Source organism: Protopterus annectens, chromosome 9.part0 (genome assembly GCF_019279795.1).
Source record: "Protopterus annectens isolate FY-2018-M chromosome 9.part0, PAN1.0, whole genome shotgun sequence".
Lineage (NCBI taxonomy): Eukaryota > Metazoa > Chordata > Ceratodontiformes > Protopteridae > Protopterus > Protopterus annectens.
Window position 1 is genome coordinate 585094144 of NC_056743.1, and position 22302 is coordinate 585116445.

General features: G+C 39.1%; 1 protein-coding gene across 3 annotated transcripts in view; it reads right to left on the reverse strand.

The window, feature by feature from the left end:
• The window catches only part of CCHR9.PART0H2orf42 (chromosome chr9.part0 C2orf42 homolog), a 420265-nt gene that overhangs the window by 247520 nt on the left and 150443 nt on the right, over positions 1 to 22302 (reverse strand). For all 3 annotated transcript variants that reach the window (XM_044083125.1, XM_044083126.1, XM_044083127.1), the window contains exon 4: positions 5191 to 5268. In XM_044083125.1, coding sequence (XP_043939060.1) covers positions 5191 to 5268 — 78 coding nt within the window. The remainder of the gene's footprint in view (positions 1 to 5190; positions 5269 to 22302) is intronic.

A 22302-nucleotide genomic window follows, 5' to 3' on the forward strand; every position in this document is an offset into this window, starting at 1 on the left:
AGCATAAATATGCATTTAACAGCAACAAGAATTTTAAACAGTATCTGGAAAGTAACTGCCAAATTTGTGATAATAAAGTTATCAACAAAAAGTGTGCACATAAATGTTTTAAATGACATGTATGCAGTGCTACTAATGCTAATGATATGCTCATTAATCCAATTAGTGGACATGCCTAATGCAGAATGTAAAAATATTGCCAGTTGTTTTCACATAAAGACAAAATCAAAACTGAGAGTTATGGGACATCTGGAAGGCTCTAACAATAATATTCAAACTGGTGTCATGGACGAGAAGTTACTGGACTTTGTTAAACCCTCTGCTTTTAAAAGCAATTTTCAAGAACTAGGAAGTGTGGAGAGTAATATAACAAAGGAATAATTTCTGAAGCTAGACTTCAGTGTAAGGAATATGTTTGACAGGTATTATTATATATGCTCAAATAAAGCATACAGTCTAAATAAACTAATATCTATTAAATAATGTCCAAACACACTAAGCAACAATAGGCAACCACCGGCTTGGCAAAAATCCAATATGACTATATTAAAAGTAAAAATGAAGAATGTTTATTCAGTAAGCGCTTTCACATCTGCTTCCTCAGACCGTAAAACTGTTTCAAAACTCAAACACTTACTTAAATAGTAATCATGTGATAAAATTATTCAATTAACTTGTTTAAAAAGGCATAGCAACCTATAAGTACATTTACTAAAGCATATAATATGTACAATGACTTGCCTTATAACTAAAATAATTACATCCTAACTTTTTGTTCATGTCATTATTACATATAGCCGGTTGTATTGAAACAGCGATGTTTTCTGCTGCATAACATCTGCTCGCTACAAATACATAAAAATAAGCATATAATTCATCTTTTATTACACATACGAAGTTCGTGTAAATATACATCGATATCCAATCAATAGTTACCTATATTAATATCCTGTAACTCAAATTTAACATCTATTTTTGCTTCTGCAACAATGCCTGAGATGCCAAATATCAATAATAATATCATTACCTTCACTACATTATAAAATCAATATTCGAAACCCCAAACTTCCATATCATCACTGAAAAAGTATACATAAATAAATGTAAAGAATTGATTGGAATGAAGGTATTATATGTTTTAACTAAAGATGATAATTTATAATATATATATATTTCATGTTTATTTTAAGGCAGAGTGTTCTCTGACCATAGAACGCTTTGTTGATCATCCGCTGCTCTCTATGAAAACTGATAGGGTGTTTCGAGATAGAATAAGGGAGCACTTGTATACTATTAGGGTTAACTATCAAAACAACGCTTTAGCTAAGCATGTACAGTCATATGGTACTGAGCATATGTTTAAATACATGGTGATTGATATAAATCAACCAACTATTAGAGAAGGAAATATAAGAAATGTCACCGAAAATAAAGAGTTAACTTGGATTATTAGAATGAGGGCAGATAAAGACAAGGGCCTTAATGAAAGAGTGTCTATCAAGCCTGTTCCAAGAAATAGATCTATTCATATTAAGATAAAAAGATGCCAAGGACCCAATCAATCACAGTCTGCTATTGCACGTTGTAAAACACGCTGCCACCGTCAGCTTTCATATAGTATAGACTTTACCAAAAATGATTGTTCCACCAAAATAAACGTAAACAGTAGTCCAGGTATAAAACTGTAAAAACCTCAGGTCAACGGACTTAAAAATAGCGTGAGAACTTTTATTGTAACATAAGCACTTTCGGAAGGCTTCGTATCCTTCCTTCCTCAGACAAGTTTAAACACTAATACATACATTATCTGCTTTAAGTAACAGCATCATTAATTACCATTCAATTAGTATTTATTCAATTAACATCATATTGTGTTGTTAGAACTAGGTCTGGTGTATTTTAAAAATCCTGACTTGGTTACTACACTCACCCAAGTCAGGATTTTTAAAATACACCAGACCTAGTTCTAACAACACAATATGATGTTAATTGAATAAATACTAATTGAATGGTAATTAATGATGCTGTTACTTAAAGCAGATAATGTATGTATTAGTGTTTAAACTTGTCTGAGGAAGGAAGGATCAAGCCTCCTAAAGTGCTTATGTTACAATAAAAGTTCTCACGCTATTTTTAAGTCCGTTGACCTGAGGTTTTTACAGTTTTATACCTGGACTACTGTTTACGTTTATTTTGGTGGAACAATCATTTTTGGTAAAGTCTATACTATATGAAAGCTGACGGTGGCAGCGTGTTTTACAACGTGCAATAGCAGACTGTGATTGATTGGGTCCTTGGCATCTTTTTGTCTTCATTGGTTTGTGAAGTGTTTTGGAGTTATCTATTCATATTAGCAAACAAAAATAATTTATTACATGGATATATATGCATTTCAGTTATTACAATTTTGGTTGTAAACCATTAATTTGAATGTAATATTTAGGTACATTCGTATTTAATTTATATATATGATGATATGGCATACCAATTCAATTCATCAATATTTTGAGTATTTTTAGAATGATGACACACCACACTTTACAGAGTATGTGTTATAAATAACACTCCTTCATATCTTTTATATATATTTTCATTCATTCACAATAATTCTTTTATCCTTTTCTTTCTTTCTCTTCTTCATTCACCTTTCCTTTTATTCATTTTTATACATTTTTCAATATATGTGATATTCTTATATATCTATTTATTATATTTATAGCGTAGCATTTTATATACATATATAAACCTGCAGTCACATAATGTATCTATTAAATTACACCAGGTGAATGCAAAGACTCGCTATAGGCATCCTACTCATGTTTTAAAAAGCAAATGTTTATTTTTACATAACGTAAAAATACAGCACTAACATTTTAATTTGACATGTGCAGTATGATAGTAGGATTGCTATCTGGCTTTATAACCGCATTTTCAGTGATTAACACTCTACAATGAAAAATCATAGAGAGTAGCGGTTGATCAACAAAGCGTTCTATGGTCAGAGAACACTCTGCCTTAAAATAAACATGAAATAAATATATATATATATATATATATATATATATATATATTATAAATTATCATCTTTAGTTAAAACATAGGATACCTTTATTCCAATCAATTCTTTACATTTATTTATGTATACTTTTTCAGTGATATTATGGAAGTTTGTGGTTTCGAATATTGATTTTATAATGTAGTGAAGGTAATGATATTATTATTATTGATATTTGGCATCTCAGGCATTGTTGCAGAAGCAAAAATAGATGTTAAATTCGAGTTACAGGATATTAATATAGGTAACTATTGATTGGATAGCGATGTATATTTACACGAACTTCGTATGTGTAATAAAAGATGAAGTATATGCTTATTTTTATATATTTGTAACGAGCAGATGTTATGCAGCAGAAAACATCGCTGTTTCAATACAACCGGCTATATGTAATAATAACATGAACAAAAAGTTAGGATGTAATTATTTTAGTTATAAGGCAAGTCATTGTACATATTATATGCTTTAGTAAATGTACTTACAGGATGCTATGTCTTTTTAAACAAGTTAATTGAATAATTAATTTTATCACATGATTACTATTTAAGTAAGTGTTTGAGTTTTGAAAAAGTTTTACGGTCTGAGGAAGCAGATGTGAAAGCGCTTACCGAATAAACGTTCTTCATTTTTACTTTTAATATAGTCATACTATATTTTTGCCAAGCTGGTGGTTGCCTATTGTTGCTTAGTGTGTTTGGACATTATTTATACAGGCTTTGTGGAAGCACAGAGGCATTTACTTTGTCGAGTGTGGCTATTTACGTCTTTGTTACCTAATATCTATTAAACCTTGTTTGAAACCAAAAACATCACGATATTAATATTGTAGTTCATGTTAACAGTACACATATTTATGGTGATATATTTAGGACTATGACTGATGTGAAGAAGTGTCTGACACATGCAAGTCTTAATGTTTTCATCTCTTCATCTTGGTACCATACTTCACTCACTGTCAGTAAATAAATAATTTACTTGCAAGACTCACGTTGTTTTATGTTACATTCATTAAAATGTTCTGCTTTGTACTAGCAGCTGACAACTGATTCACCCTGTACTTGTTTTATTTAGTTACCTGTTAATATGTTACCCAAACAGGCTAAACATAGATGACCCTTTTTCAGGAAAACTTAAGTAAAACTTACAATCCACATTGCGCGATGTACTTTGAAGCATGTATTTCAGCACTGTTCTCACTCCCATATTTGCAAAGGTCTGTCATTACAGTTTCTGCACAGATTCTTCACAGAAATTCCTAAATTCTGTAATTTCCATACTTTTTTCTTAAAAAAAAAACATTTTCAACTTATGCCACAGTAACTTAAAATAAATACAGACTGGTCAACTCTACTGATACAGAAGGATAAACACCTGACTATCTCCCCAGTGATCTGGGTTTATCTAGCGTCTCAGACATCTGCTAGAACTAAAATCTCTCCCATCTGGGAAGGGGTCAGACTTTGCCTATACAAAGCCACAATCCCTTGGAGGGAGGGCTGTGATGTGAAGGATGGTTCTCATGTGGATGTTTGTTCATGCCACATAGATGGCAACCTTCATTGTGGGTGCATCGCAACATACACTTGCACACAGAAAGGCAAACTAGCCCACATGGTGATACAGGTCATATAACCCATGCCTGGGGAGATGCCACAGAGGGCACAAAAAGCACCCCATGACTGCCCACGATAGCCCCTCTGGACAGCTTTTTCCCTTCTGCGATAACCAGTATGGCAGAATGAATGGTCAGCAGGCATGGGGCAGACAGTATTTATAAAAATAACCATGCATAAATAACTAAAGACAGGAAGAGTTTGAACTAAGACTTAAAAACTTAAATGCTGTAACAGAAATTACAACAGGATTGCTTAATTGTGCAAACAGCTTATAACCTGATAAACATATTCTAAAAGGCTTACCTGCAGCATTACAAGTGAGGTACATAAAGCATATTTTAAAATAGGGCTGCTGTGACAGCCATTTCCAAAGCATTGGCTACAGCAGAAATGAATCTCAGCTAAAGTAATTAGCCAACTAGTTTGACTGCAGACCATTTATGCCTACTGTATGCTTAAGCAGAAGAGAGGTTGGCCGATGCTGCAAGAGACTAACCTTTTAAAACATGTAACGATTACCTGTTTTCCTTAGCGATGATACAGCAGGGTGTTTTCTTGGTGCACTTTTTCGCAGAGTATTATTCACTCCATCTTGTACTGCATTATGAACAAAAATGCATTAATTTTTTTATATTTTACTCTCTTTCCAAATCTAAAGAAAACAGTAGAACTGCAAAACATAAAAGACACACTAACAAGTAGTGAATGATGACTAAACACACACACAGAATTGCAATCAGGAAAAATAGAATAAACAGAAAAGCAGTAGTAAACAGCCCTTTGCAACTTACGTTGCTCAATGATTTTTTTCTAATATACAACATTTAATATCACAAAAACACGTTGCACCTTCACCACTGTAACATTTCCATTCTACTGTTGTGGCAGCATTCTGATAATGAGTAGAACCACATCAGATATGAACATCACTATCTTCACTCCTCAACTTACAGAATAGTCATTGTGCCAAGACCAAAAATAGAAAAAGAATGGCATCCAGGCTAAGCAGCCGTTGGAGCCAAATCAGAATGAACCAAGCTTTTAGCTGGGAACAGTAAAGTAAGACCACAGGTGTAGCCTAGCACTCACTAAGTTATGGCTTAGTGGACAGATTAGTTTTTGAAGGGGCACTGTTTTTTAAATCAGCTCAAGAGCACTTACTTTCACAAATCCAGCTATAATGCAGGATTGCTCTATCACAGTTCATAACCACCGTGCAAATAAATTTAGCAGGACAAGGATGTTTTCAAATGCTTATTGGAGCAATAATGTATAACATCTAAAGCATCAAACCAATTCTTCTGCTGAAATAAACACAAATGCACAGCCAGAAAAAGTGCAAGTGACCCAGAAAGGAAAATTACTTGTCTAAGAGAATTAATGTCTGCTACAATGTTAAAGATTTCTGGTATAATAACTTAGTATATACACTGCAGAGTTCTGGATAGTTGTGTTTCACAGGGGGAAGAAGCATGGAAGCTTGATATGCAAATATGAAAAACTCACCCCCAGCCTTACTCTATTCTACTACTAAACAGAATATTTGGGCCCTACAATGTTCCTAGTAAAGTTTAATAGTGTAAACATATACAACCTTTGGAAAATGTCACAATAACAGATGTTGCAGTCCGGTCATATAAACTGCCTGACTTATAGGCATAATGTTCCATCCGCCTTCTGATAAACCACTTTATTCTTTACAGGCCTACAGGGAAGTCACATCCTGCCCCAGCAGAAGGGAAGTTTATTCTGAATAGGGTACCGGTGTACTACAGAATGTACATGCGTGCACACATACACCCTCACACACACACACACTCTGCAGGCAATCTGGAACAATGTCAAACAATCTACTGTATATGCCTTTGGGAAGAGAGAGGAAACCAGACAGTCTCTATAAATCTAACTCCATCAGCTCTGAAATGCATAATATACTGGTACAATAACATTTCACTACTCTCAGGTGAAAATTAAACTATTGAAAAGAGATGGAATTTTATGATACTGTGCTGTTGATAACTACTGTAATTACCACATATGTTATACTACAGCAAGTCTTTGACATTCCCAGACTTTTTGTTTTGAACTTAACCTATGATAACTTTCACCAATATATGGCAGCAGTCCCGCTACTGCTACAGTATAAAGTGAATCCTAGAATATCACAAAACATGAAATAATAACAAGGAATCATATACAAGTAAAACTACAGCAGTTTGTGTACAAACACATTACCTCCTGTAATTGCACTACTTAACTAAGTCAATGACCTTAAGAATTAAAAAAAAACACTTCGGCTTTTCCCAGTTAGGGGTCGCCACAGCGGAACTCCGGTCCACTAATGACTGGCAGTATATTTTTATGGTGCCGAGTTGCCAGCCCAATGCCCAACCTTCAGCGAAGGCACACCCATTCACGCATGTCTTTCAGAGGCCACTCGACCACGGGGAGGACATGCAGACTCCACACAGAAGGCACACCAGCTGAGAATCGAACAGGAGAACCTCTTGCTGTGAGGCAGCAACACTACCGCTGTACCACCGTGGCTTACAATTAAAAAAAAAAAAAAAAACACTGTAAAGATTTATATATATATATATATATATATATATATATATATATATATATATATATATATATATATATATACACACACACACACACATATACAAGAACTACAGGTGGATTTTAATTCACAGCTTATAAGTGAAGAATGTAAAAGATTTCACTGAAGCAAAATGCACAGTGTGGTAGTAACAGAAGGTTTCTGTTTTCTGATGAATGGAGAATTCCTGTCGGGAGTCATACTTCATGCCAAACTGAACAAGCACTCTATTGATACTGAATGCCTCAGTGAACAGCTGCGATAGGTGATAACCTCTCCAAAGCAGAACAGTTAGGAGTATTCTTTTAGCAGGACTAACTGGATGACTAAAAAACAGTGTGTATTTAATGTGGGTACAAACTACAACTTAAACTCAAAAAAAAAAAAATGATACCAAGATCCCTTCTCTACTCTAAAGAATTCAGAGGCCATTGTGCTCCAGTGGGACACAGTCATCTTCTCCTTATTCCTGCACATGAGCCATAATGAAAAGAAACTAAATTTCCCTCCCCTTTCATGTTCCCCATATTTGGAGCATCATTGACTGCAACAAGGTATGAATTAACTGGGTAAAGAACTCCAACTATTCAGGGCAAGTGTAGAAGATGCCTGGAGACCCATAAAGGAAGAAAGAGATTGGGCAGGGATTAACATGAGATGAAAATATATAGTGGAAATTTGAAATTCTTTTTTTAGCCCCCTGCTCTTCCCACAACAATTAAATGCAGCTTGTTATATGCCACTGACTCATCTAGTCAGTACTTTCAGTACTTCCCTGCATCCAAGCGACTATGATGACTCAGATTTTACCAGGCTTCATGTCTCAAAATACAACCTGCTTCTGAGCAACATTGTATTTTGCTATTGCATGCATCTTTGAAGCGAGTAGTATACTAAACTTCCAAAGATGTTTTATTTATTTATTTTTTCTATTTATTTAAAGTTTGTTAACGTAAGTAGAACACTGATTCACCTAAATCATTTTCAAGTTAATCACAGAGGAAATATAACCAACAAACAAATAAGCTTTAATCACCATCATTGCAACAGAGGTAATATAAGGGCAAGTATACAGAGTGGTATAATTTTGGATAACACGCAGCATTAACAGACACAGTCATAACTAGACATAATGAAAAAAAATAATTTCAGTAAAACCTGTAAGAAGAGTGCCTGTACATTGTCATAAAGTCATACAGTACAATGTTTATACAAAGAAAATATACAGAGAACAAAATATGTACAACAACATTTGGGCATTGGATAAGAAGGGAAGCAAGGTATAATTCAAATTAGAGTAAAAAGTGAAAGGATGGAGACAAGAGAAAAAAAAGGAAGTGCTGAGGGAGAGACAAGGGGGAGTATGCAGTATCCTCGACCCAGATTTAGGAGCTCTAGACAATCCTATAAGACTCTTGGACCAGGTTTGGAGGTAAGTCACAATGCATCCCACCAAATGAAGCACCATGTACAACACAGTAGCCAATCAAACAGGCGTCTTAAAGTGTGCCTGAGCAAAGCAGACCTTGAGAGCGGAACTAGAACAGATGTTGGATCTGGGGGTAATGCTGGAGTCCAACAGTTTGCTTCTGTTTTAATATGACTAATGTCACAATATAAGTTAATAAGTAAACATATGACTCTATTTTTAATGTGCAGTAATAGCATATATTCATAATACCGAATATGAAATAATCTAATGTCCATGGAGGGATGGTTTGAGTGGTAGGTGGGAAGGAGCTGGAACTGTTCCTGCACTCAGTCTCCATAAAAAGGAAACCTATCTCTTAGGACACACTCTCCCCTACTCTCTACTATTTTTTTATCTATAAATTCTATATCCAATAGTGCTCACAATCTCAGTAGTCCAACTATATAATTTAATTTGTTCTGAATGTGATTACAACTCTGTTATTACAATTTGTTAAATAATACTATACTACTCAAGTACATAACTTTATGTTGAATTGTACTGAGGAGCTTTTCTCCCCGGGCCTCCACTGAAAATGGGCTCTGTTAGGCCCAGTGGACTCTTCCGGTTAACAAACTGCAAATTAATTAATTAATTAATTAATTAATTAATTAATTAATTGTTAATAAAGTTCACACCTTCAGTCTTTAAACAATGGGGCAACTTTCCTAGCTCTAGTACACTTTTCAGTGAGGAATAACAGTTAGTCCAGGCTTTATAAGAGACATAAGTCATTGTTATTCTAAAGTATTTGGGATGTCCCCTTCATGTTCATTGAGGTCTATGTGATCAAGTATTTGAAATTTAAACCCAGAGTGTCTTTTGTACATTTGAAGGTGTCTGGCCAGACCCTTGTTTCTACATTTAGACCGGATCTCAGATAGATGATCTGAAATCCTTTGTTTCAGTTTATTAATAGTCTTTCCCACATAAAGTACAGTCCATCCATTGCAACTAGCCCTCTAAACAAATTGCGTGGAGTTGCAGTCTCTGCCTACCTTTGTTATAAGTTTCTTTAAATATGGGGCAGTAAAAAGAGATTTGTCTTGAATGTAGGTGCAAAATAACAGTTTCACATTTTTTCATGTTCTGTTCCTGAGTTTAGGTTTTCCCTCCACAAAGCTCCTACTATGGGTCTATATCACAACGTCGAACTTACAAAAGTTTGATCATTGTAACACTGAACCATTATGTTCGAAACCCAACAAAACCGAAAGCACAGAACAGCGATTTTATTCCCCAGGGAAAACAATCGCTGTTCCATGACCCAAAAAAAAAAAAACTTAAGCTTAAACCCCCACCCCCACCCTACTTAAATATACCAACTCTGAGATCGCACAACAGTGGAGGAAATAGCCAAGCCCCAAAAACGGCCCACTGATTTTTTTTCCCCCTGGGAAAAAAAGTCGATGTACTGTGGCTTCGCTATTTTCCAGTTTCGGACTTTAGGGTTCGATATTACAATGTTCAAACTTGTTTTAGCTCAATGTAATATAGATCCTCATAATATTTATAGCCTTCCTATATACAAAATTTGAGGCTTCACCAAAATGTATACAAGACAAGGGTTTTCTGAAATTATGGCTCAGTTCTCCCTGAAAACATTCTTGATACAATGAAAATCCATAATGTATGTCAGTATGCAGCTGTCTTTTGATTTATTGTTCGCAGACTTCTTAAACATTCTTCCAATGGGTTGGTTTAGTGTGGGTGCACTGGCATTTTTAAGCTTGATGATTGTTTCAGAAATGTTTAAGATTTGGTTCTTGTACCTCCTTGCTAAGAAAACGTTTTCCAAATTGTTAAGGTTTTTCAAAAAAGTTTCCATCTTTGTGGCTATTCTAGCTAACCTAGAACCCTGGGACTTAACCACATTATATTTTGTCTTGGTGGGATGCAGACTTTTACTGTAGAGTAACAGGTTCAGTCTTATCATTTTTTTTGGTAAAGATCAGTGGAAATTCTGCTGTAGTTAATGTCCTTGGAAATTAGCATGTCTAACAACATGGTTCAGCTGGAGCTGTGGGAGGAGGTGAAATGCAGGAAGGTAGTAGCTAGACTGAGGTACCTGATAAACTCTTCTAGATTTGAAGTGTCACCATTCCATACAATAAAAATATCTTTGTAGCACATAGGTGCTATCATGTGAGTGTTTGTGATGAGCCACAGGAATGTCAAAGACCAGTGCTCCTGTTGGAAAGGTAGAAGTTTGTTGAGAATGATAGTCAAAAGAAGAAAAAAAAAAAAAACCTTTTTAACTGCAGATGCCTGTTCTAAAGATGAGAGTTGAACAGGAGAACTAAGTTCAGATGTAAGAGTACCACGCTGAACATGTGTTCAAAAATGTAGAGGTCTGAGAAACAGAATCTTGTACAGGGGCCACCCGTACCGGTACATATGGGGGTGGGGTGCAGTAGCTACTGGAGGATTATCATCCTCTTGAGATATCTCTGTGTTTTGGCCATCCTTATTTTTTTTCCCAAACCTGCCAAAACAGGATAAAGGGATCCCTTTTTACTGGTCTGTACTGCTTTCTTAACATCTTTTACCTGATGCAGCAGTTGTTTATTAGCATCTTGTAACCCCCTTAATGCTGACTCTTTTTCCCTTTCAAGAGCTTCGGTATACCAAGAATAAAATACTGACATTTGTTACTCACTTACTTAATCCCTTTCAAGTTCATGAAGTTATTCCTATCATAAGTTTCATTTAATGGAAATACTCCACCAGAATAATTTTTAGTAAGCTGAAATCACTCTTGCAAATGGTTACAACTTCCTTTATTTTAACTATGATACATAAAATATGCAGGTGTTCCCTTTTCTGAGATTCAATCTTGCTTATCTTTGGTTTATTTATTTATTTATTTTTTTTTTGTAAACTTACCTTACACATCCTGGCAGTTTAGAGGAAAGAAAAATGACTATATCAACCCACACACCATTCAGGGAGGGAACATCATGCAATGACAGAGGAGAGGTTTTGATCAGCCTTTTTCACAGCACCCCTTGCTTTCATTGCATCACGAGCTGAAAAGTTACAGCTCCAGCAGTGCGATTGAGATAACTGTGTCCAAAACTGACCAGCCTTTTGGACCCTTTGAGGGTACTTTCACACAGTCACACCTGGACGTGATTTAACAACAGACACAACCACTTACATTTCAACATGCTGTAGGCACATAAATTTGAAGTAACTCCAATTTTAACTTTTTTCTTTGTCTCTCTCTCTGTCTCTGCAGTCATAATATCACACAACACAGAAATCAGTCGTACATTAAAGCAGCAGAAAGCAAACAGGCATACCTCTTACCTTTTTTCCCCTGAGGGTACCGCCCTCGACACAAGGTGCCTCCTTGTGTTAAATGTCTCTTATATATATATATATATATATTTTTTTTTTTATATTTATATTTATATAAAATGTGTGTGTGTATATGCAGATACACATATACAGTAACAATTTGTCCTTAGTTGCTGTGGGATCAGCCCACTATAACCTTGAGGGTACCACCCTCAACACAAGGCACCTCCTTGTGTTTGCTATTTTATATATTTTAATAAACATTTTGTTAACACTTGTGGGAACTGCCCACTATTACTTTTACATACAATGAATAAGCAAATTTCTGTCATTCTACAAGGCAGCCGATACCACATACCGAACAAGTAACTCGGTCATTCAACAAACAGGAACTTCATATACTTAAAAAGCAAAGTCAGGCATTCAACAAAACAGTACTTATAAGCAAGGTCACTCATTGAACAAGACATATGATGTACTTAAAAGCAGTCAGTCATTTAACAAAGCAGTACACATTATATACTTAACAACAGTCATTCGTTTAATAACACAATAAATACATTGCCACTGTTACTTTGAACTGCATTTAAAAAAAAAAAGAGGAAAGAAAGAAAAACATTATTTCCAAAGCCATTTTGCCATCTTTAGCCTGCATGTTTGCACACCCTGAATAGCTAAGTGTCCAAGCTAAGACCATTCCATACAAAACAGTGTGCTGGGCCCTTTATTATTCATTCCACAGTGTTCCGCAGCAAAATCAAAGTTCAGATTGCAAGCACGGCACCAAAATGTTAAAGTGCAGTTTAAAGTATTCATAAATAACATTAATTATAGTCTTGAGTCAAGAATAACTATTCAAGATGTGCAAAATATTTTTTTTTTATTTAAATGCACATATGTCAGTGCTGGGAGACTATCTACACAATTTAAAATCAGTCTCACCAAGCAGCAAAAATACAACACTTTATTTAATTTCTTATCAGTATCATGCATGCAGAATACTTGCGTGATCAAATAGGATTTCTGCAGACCCTCGTGCTTCTCGCTTAATGTTGCATGTAAACAATCATGTTTTTTTAGTACCAATAATGTTTTAGAAAAACACAGGCCACTTGGCTTGTTAATTAGTCTTGTTTCCTGACATTCTAACTTCCCAACAGTCCTTGTAACTACCCATCCCAGCCTGGGAAGGTCAGAGCTTACATACAGTGTATGTTCTTTCTTGTTTTCAGAAACCAGTCTTTGTAACATCCCTTCACTTCTTCAGCACTTTTACATTCAGTCATCTGTAAATACACTTGCAGCTTGATATTAGAATGCAGTTGTGAAACACTCAGAACTACAGTAAGTAATTGTGGTTTGCATAACTATGCATCTATATTGCATATCATTTTTAACATGAACAAATATTAAATAATTCATTAAACGTATTTGTGAAAAAATTGTAAATTAATATGCATTTTGTGTACAATAATCATGAGAAATGCATTTTTCTCTCAACACTACTAACTATCCCTTTTTAACAGCATCTTCTGTTCTACAGTCAACTAAAAACTCTACCAGTGATGTTTTTTCACTTAGAATCCCCATACTCCTTTCTCTTTGGCTATACTCTTATCAGTCCTTAACATCTTAAGAATAACAACACAGCCATTAAGGATCAAGGTCTCATCTACAAGCTGACAGAACTAAAACACTTGTGGCCAGGTAAACACGCCACATGTTATGGAGGGTCTACTTTGACGGTTTCAGTCCTGGCAGCTTGCAGGCCATAGTCACACAGCTTGGAGCTTACTTGTCAGGCAGCTTACATAGGCTGTTTCTTTTTAAGTCAGCTATATGTTAATGCAAGGTACTGCAGCCATGGGGAGGAAGCAAAGCTATCATTTGAACATGCAGCAGGGTGCAAGCAAGGTAAGTGCAGCAGCTCTGGAGAGGGACTGGGGGTTAGCAGTTACATTTAGGGGCAACTGGAAAATTTAGGATTAAAGACTAGAGTTTGAGAGTAGGTTTAGGGATAGAGAGGGAATTTCAGGTTTAGGAAGTGGATAGGGAATTTAGGTTCACAAACCAATCAAGGAATTCAGGGTTAGGCATCTACCAAGGAATTCAGGGTTAGGGAGAAATCAAGGAATTTAGGTTTAGGATGCTGGGTTTGCAACTAGGATTAAGGAGCAAGAGTGATATTTAGAATTAGAATCAGGGAGTGAGGCTTGAGATTAGGGTTAAGGACAGGGTTAGAATTAGGGTTCTGTGTGGCCTATGCACAAGGTTAATAGGTGCGAACTCATGGAAGGTCTGGTATTGTCTGTTTTGAACAAGTTGCAACAAGCAAGTCTACTGCAAGCTACTGGCAAGTAAGGAATTGCATGAAATCTATTATGGATGCCGGTGGGTGAAAAATTATGAATAACATAATACATTTCACATATTTTCATTTATGATGTATTGACAAATTCAGTACCAAGAGTAAAACTGTGTGCCCATGTACACAACATATAGTAGCAAACAATGATACAAAAAGGAGGTGGGTAACTTGCAGACATCATGGGCTATACAACACTGTTCATGTAGTTATGAATATTAAAAAGAAGTTATGTACTCACCATAATGTTCCATCTGAGTAGTTGTACTTCATTTGTCTTCAACCTGTGGGTTACGGATCCATATCAGATCTGTTACGGCCGCATTTCCAGCATCTGATCTGAGCTCCAAGCTCTTCCCCTTACCCATAATGCCCCATCTCCTTTCTCCCTTCAGATCGAGTTTGCTGCCAAAAAACATCACCAATTCCTGACCTAATAATACCTTGCCACAACTGGTAACCCGAAAATCCTGAGGACAAATATTACTAAGGGCATTCCTGATGTAACCATCTCCATATATGGTCAGTATCACAGTGACAAGGTAGGGGGAAGGAGGGGGGGGGAATGGCTGAAGACAAATGAAGTACAACTACTCAGATGGAACATTATGGGGAGTACATAACTTCTTTATCTGAAGTAGTTGATTTCATATGGTCTTCAACCTGTAGGACAGAGTCCCCAGCTACCAAACACCTGTGTGGCCCTCATAGAAGGTTATTCCGGAGCACCGCGGATCCACAGGATGCCCTGTTCCTGGATACAATATCCAATTTATATTGTGAAATGAAGGTATGAGATGAGGACCTAGTAGCTGCACAACAGACATCATCCAGCGAATCTCTGGACCAAAAGGCAGCTGAAGAAGCCATAGACCTAATTGAATGCGCCTTTACCTGCCCTGGAGGGGAAATTCCCTTGACAGAGTAGGCTCGAATAATGCACTGTGAAATCCAATGAGCAACTGTTACTTTGCAAATTGGTTTACCTAAGAAAGGTTTGGAATAATAAACAAATAACTGATCTGACTTACGAAAAGCTTTCGTCCTGTGTAAGTAACATCTCAAATTGTCTGTGCACATCCAGCAGATGTAATTTATATTCCCCCTTGTTTTGAAAATTAGGAAAAAAAAATGGAAGATTGATTGTCTGATTGACATTCACTTCTGACGCTACTTTAGGAAGAAAGGACGGGTTGATACGCAAGGACATTCTGTCTTTGTGAAAGATCATATAAGGAACCTTAATGGATAAAGATTGAGGTTCCAACACCCTCTTGGCAGAAGTAATGGCGACCAAAAAGGCAGTTTTCCAAGATACAAATTGTAAATCTACAGAAGCTGCAGGTTCAAAAGGGAAGGGGGGGACTAAAGCCTGAAGTACTAAAGTATGGTCCCACGGGGGGGGGGGGTGTAGGATCCTTCACCAGGGGTCTAAGAAGGAAGGTACCTTTAAGGAAGGTCTTACAAAGTTTAGAAGAAGCCAAAGATGACATGTTTTCCCCCACATGAAAATTAGAAATAGCGGCCAATTGGACTTTGACTATAGAGGAATTGGCACCCTGCTGAAAAATTCCCGCCAAAAACTCTAAAACTGCAGAAACAGAGGTAGTAAAAGGGTCTAACGCATTCTGCAAAGCCCATATGGAAAAACGTTTCCAATTGCTACAATAAACCTTTCTAGTGGAAGACTTGTGAGCCACCACCAGAATAGTCTTAACTGGGGATGATAAACCAGGAGTCCTACAAACATGGGAACTGGAGCAGCCAAGCAGTGAGTTTTAGACTGCCCAGGTCTGAGTGAAGAATCCTTGAGGGATGAGAAATAAGATCCGGAAGTGGATCCAACGTTCATGGTGGAACTATTAAATGAGACCGTAGAGAGGGAAACCAAACTTGGCAAAGCCAGAATGGGGCAATGAAGATCACAGGCTCCCCAGCCTGCGAGCTTTCTGAAGAAACTTCAAAATGAGGGGTAGTGGGGGATAAGCATACAGAAGGCCAGGAGGCCAAGAAGGACTGCCCTCATCTCTAGGACAATGACATACAAGCTTGACTTGGATGGGAACCACGTGCCTTGGAACGTCCTTCCCAAGCAATGACTCCCCCCCCACCCTGGCTGGGAGGTGTCCATGGTCACCGTGGTTTTGGGAAAGAACGGAAGAAAAGGGTGTCCCCTGATTAGATCAGGGGACTGAATCCACCACCGAAGAGAGCCCCTGCATACTCGGGAGATTCGAACGGGATGTGACAATGGCAGATCTAACAGGTACCATTGAACATCAAGTGTCCACTGGAGAATCCACATGTGAAGGCGCACTAAGGGTAATAAATTGATTGTGGCTGCCATAGACCCCAACACCCTTAGTACTGTTTCTGCTGTCAGAACTTGGGCTTGAAGAACATATACAACATGTAATTTGAGACTGTATATCCTGTTTGGGGTGAGGAAAACATTCATTTGAATTGTGTCCAACTGAGCCCCAATGAAGTCTAAGATCTGAACTTGGGACAGGGATGACTTGTTGAAATTGATGGTGACGCCCAGTCTTTTCACTAGCAACAAGAAACGGTCCCTGGCTTGGCAAAGTAGATGCTTGGAAGGGGCAGCGAAGAGCCAATCGTCCAGGCAAGGGAAGACCTGAATACCCTGAAGCCTCAGGTGAGCCACTACTACAGCCATAACCTTGGTGAACACCCAGGGGTCTGTGGTGAGACCAAAGCGAAGGGCTCTGAACTGATAATGACTGGCTCCCAGCCAGAAGTAAAGAAACCTCTGAGAGCGCCTGTCCATCTTGATATGATAGTACGCATCCTGGAGGTCAATCGAGCACATCCAATCGTTCACCTGCAGAAATGGCAGGATGGATTGAAGAGTGTCCATCCAGAATTTTGCCTTGGCTACTGACAGGGTCAAGGTGGAAAGATCCAGAATGGGTCTTCGGTCCCCCATTTTCTTTGGCACTAAAAAGAACCTGGAATAAATGCCTGATCCAGACTGGTCTCGGGGGACAGTCTGGATGACTCATTTTCTTAGCAGCTTTTCTAATTCTATAGCTGCTTCCTCCCTTTGCACGGGTTGAATGTCCGGGAGGTGCTTCAGTGGTCGTGATGGTTCATTGTAGGAGATGGAATATCCTCTGGATATAATCTGCAACACCCAATGATCTGTTGTTACGGACTCCCACACCGCTGGGTGAAGTGATAGTTGACCTTCAACTGCCTCCAGAAATGAGCAGTCGGGCAGCCCTTCAGGGCTGCTGCCATTTTTTTCAGAGAAAGGCTCTCGGGACCCAAAATTTCTTGGACCCCCTCTGCCCCTAGGGCAGCGTCTATCATAACCTCCTCCTCTGCCTCTGGGGAAGGTGAGTCCTGAGAGTCCTGGGAAAATGTCTGAGACTTTCGGAAACACATCTTCTTCGTCCCTCGCCGATTCCTTGAGAAGGATCTTTGAGGGGAGGAGAAGCGTATCCCAATGGCAGACAGTGTCTTCCCGTCCTTCTCACTCTGGACCAATGTCTCTTTGACTGACTTCCCAAAAAGGGAAGAAATGTCATAAGAGGCATTTGTAAATGACACCTTGAAGGGTTCAGAGAACTGACAAAGCCAGAGCCAGGCGTGGTGCCTAATGGCAACAGCAGTACTGACTGCCCTAGCGGCTCCCTCCGTGGCAAGGGAGAGAAGATGCATGGATATATTTGCCACAGCCTTGAGAGTGGCCATCCGAGCACAGAATGTCTTATTCCCTGCTGACATGGACTCCAGGGTCGACTCAGCGAGCTCCTTGACCAAATATCACTGTAGTGAAATGGCGTGTGCCATGTAGTTCAGCGCTCTTACAGAGAAGGTTGCTGAAGCATACACCCACTTCTCAAAATGGTCCATCACTCTTGACTCTCGATCAGGAGGATGAAACATAGAGCTCTCCTGCACTTCCTCTTTCTTGGTGGCGGCTTCCACAACCATAGCATCCATGGGGGATCCCTTGTTCCAGCAAGCCCTGTCTGAAGGGGGACTAAGCACTTTATCCGGGTGCTTAGGGATAGATCCATGGAGTCCGGTTCCTTCCATGCCTGAGATGTTATCAGATCCACCAAAGGATCCACAGGAGGGGACACCCAAGAAGTAGATGGGCCTGTGCCAAATGCCTCCAGGAACACTGATTTGTCTGAGGTCAGTTTTTGGGTAGACCACCACCCCCCCGGTAGATCCTCAGGGGGTGACCGTGGGGAATCTTCCCCTTCTTCCAAATCAGTGTCTTCAGTAAGGAACTCCAGTGGGGAGTCCAGATGCCTCCTCTTACATGTTCGTTTGAAAGGAACCTCCTCAGTGGGACTCTCTCGGGAGGACTCGCAAACCTTATGCTGCTCCCTCGGGGGAGCTTCCTGAGGCACAACAGGCACAGGCTGTCCCTGAGATGACAAGATGATCAGGACTGCACCCAAAGCAGAGGGAGTCGGGATGGAGTCCAAGGATGAGATGGTTAAGGGTCTCAATGACACAGAGAAAACCCTCTCCAATATATCAAAGGCTGAAGGGGAATGGACCTCCTGGGAAATACTGGCTGGAACAGTTCCCCTCTGACCTGACAGGGGAGTCAGAGCCAAGACTCCAGGAGCTGAGATACCAGGGGAAGTACTGCGCTCAGAAAGGCTCGGATCCAACAGCAACACCTCAGATCCGACCCCGAGACTACGGCTCTGAGAGCTCGGATCCAACCCACTCAAGGCAATGGCCGGTGTCGAAGTAGAAGGTACCATCGGGACCAACCCCGCAAGCCCATGGGTCCTCGAATACAGGGGCTCTGAAACCACAGGTCGGATTGGAGAAGGAGTTATTGGCATAAAAAGGACTGTGAACTCCCCTCTCCAGAGGGAGAGGGTGCCAGTAAGACCCCCATCTGGATTTGGGTGCAGATAAATCTCTGCATCATTTTGTCCATCTCCTCTTCACTGAAGCTCCATGTGGAGCAGGAGGATGACACCACAGAAACTGGTCTAGGATGCCAATGAGGGGGAGACCTAACCAGTGACCTGACCTGCAGTGGACCACTTCTGCAGCTTGTCTCTTTTGATCTTCTCCCCTTCTCCAGACCTCTTGGTGGGAGTTTGAGTCCCAGAGGCCGGAGAAGAGGAAGAAGACAGCTGCTGTTCCTGAAGAGGGGGTGCAGGGGCTACCGTCCCCATGGAAGGAAGTAGTCCTTTCAGGATCAACTTGTCCCTTCTGTCCTTCAGTGTTCTGGGATTAAACCCAGCACAGATAGGACAGGAGGTCTGAAGGTTTGCCGCGCCCAGACATACTGCACACAGTGTGTGGCCATCAGATGGGGAAAGCTTATGGCCACACTCTGTGCACTTCCTGAATCCTAATTTAGGGGCTTAAGACATCCCTAAATAGGTCAGGCACACTCACACACACACACACACACAAAGGAGATAGGCTGAAACAGAGAGGGAAGAAGTTTTTTTTTTTTTTTAACCGACTGTCGCTGGGAGGGAAAAGATAGAAGCGAGAGAAAGAAACATTAAGAAAGGTAGAAAAGGATCAAAAAGAGCACTTACACTACCCACTATATGCCTAGAGCTTGGACCACACTGCTTGCTTTTTCAGCGGCAAACGAGATCTGAAGGGAGGAAGGAGACAGGGGGGCATTATGAGTAAGGGGAGGAGCTTGGAGCTCGGATAAGATGCTGGAAATGCGGCCGTGACGGCTCCAATATGGATCCGTAACCCACAGGTTGAAGACCAAATGAAGTCAGTTACTTCAGATCAATATTTTCATGTTAATACTAACACCTCAAGAATAGTAGCCTTGCTATTGGGGGTAATTAGTCACCTGCAAGCTGACATGAATTACTGTATATGCACAATGAAACAAGCAAAATCCGATGTACATTTCATATGGTACTTGTCTGTGAACAGCTAATGAAAACATGCCATATTTGCTTTAATAATGTATTGATTGCTTTGGTAGTAGAACTACTGAGTGCTGCACTGATGCATAAATAGGATGGCAGTAAAAAAAAACTGCCACAAAAAGGAGTTGGGTAACATTCACATTTTATGAGATGTACAGCTTTGTTTACTCACAAAGTAGTGCATATTAACCATCTCTGCACATCTCAAGAGTGGAAGCCTCAGGCTGCACCTGTGGCAAAACAGGATAAAGCCTTGACTATGGCCTAGGATCAGAGTTCAATAATCGACTGAGGTGCATGGCAGCTCAGGAAGGGAAAATGGGGTGTACTCACATACACAACGCACAGTAAAGTATCAATCTCCCTTGTAGAAACTGGAGACAGATCTGTACATAGTGCTGCCTGAGGGGTGGTACTGGGCAATGTAAAATGTATGCTGATGCCCACTGTGAGTCCCATCCACAGGGCACTACTGGCATGCACAGGAGGTGGGGTACTGAAGCAAAAACATTCCCCAGCAGCACTATGACACTGTCTCAGGTACCGGAGTTGCCTTGCAGGCCATACACATAGGTCAGAGAAGTCTAGAAAGAGTTAAAGGAGGTTTGGTAGACCTTGTGGACAAAGAAAGGTGGTCATCTGCATGTAGAAATATTGATAGTCTCAGTATTACTGATTAAGATGTCAAGTTGACATGTTAAATCAGACCATACATCAGTGACCTTTTCCTTTAAAACTGGTGATAATTCCTCAGAAATAACTTTGTGTTTACGGACTTTTCAAAAGCAAACTTTTTTTTCAGCTATTTGATGACCTAAACAAATTCCACTGTAACCCTCCTCCTGAGGATCCCTTTGCTGAAGATGCTACTTATGCCTCTGCCATCTTCTCACATTTAAATAGTTGTATAGTCCTTATCTTCACAAAATGTAATGAGACATTTAAAAACAAATCCCTATAGTGGAATACCCATATAAATAAACTGCATAACAAGAAATAAATTACTTAATATCTTTAAGAGCTCTCATTCTATCTACCTTAACAGCACACTCAATCAAACCAATGAATAACTTATTAAAGGAATTAGGAAGTTCTAAGCTGAAAATTAACTTAATAAAATAATGACAAATCTTTCTTTAACTACATCAGGATGTTAAAAACCAACACCCAACATTGTGCACAATAACACTGTCCATTCTGACCGAAAGGAAATAGCAAATATCCTAGCAGACAAATTCACTGCAAATTTTACTCCACCCGTTACTAAGTAGCAAGTCCTCTCAGCCCTCTTAAAACCTAAGGGCACCTCATCCATGGGCCCTGATAATATGCCAGGTTGCTCGATTATCTCTGAACCTATTTAAGCTCTTTGATCTCAGCCTTTTGACTGGTTGCATTCCTAAAGTCTGAAAAACAGCCACTGCACTGCCATTAATACAATGGTGTCCCCAACCATAGACCTTGTTATTACAAAACCATTAGCTTCCCCAGGCTCATTCGTAAACTACAGAACATATCTCAGATATTATTAATCTAGGCATTGAACATCTCTAAACCCTGGATCCTCATCAATCCAGCTTTGCCAAAGGAAGGCCCTACCTCTTTAACTTCATTAAAATCTTTGAAAACGTCACTGAAGCATAGATAACAATTATACAGTACATACAGCATATCTGGATCTGGCCAAGATCTTTGACACTATTCCCCATGCAGGCATTATTGACAGGCTTCTAAATCAGAAGATATATCCTTATGTTGTGAGGTGGATAGTTAACTGGTTGTCTAACAGAATATATGTGGTTTAAGCCACAGGTGCTCTTGCTGAAATCACAACTGCTACCACTCGTGTACCACAGGGCTGTACTTTGGGTCCTCTTCTGTTTGATATCTATTTGTCAGAGCAGTACACCTCTTCTATGGTTATCTAAGTTTGCAGATGTCTATAAATTGGCGTGATTATTCGATCTTCTAC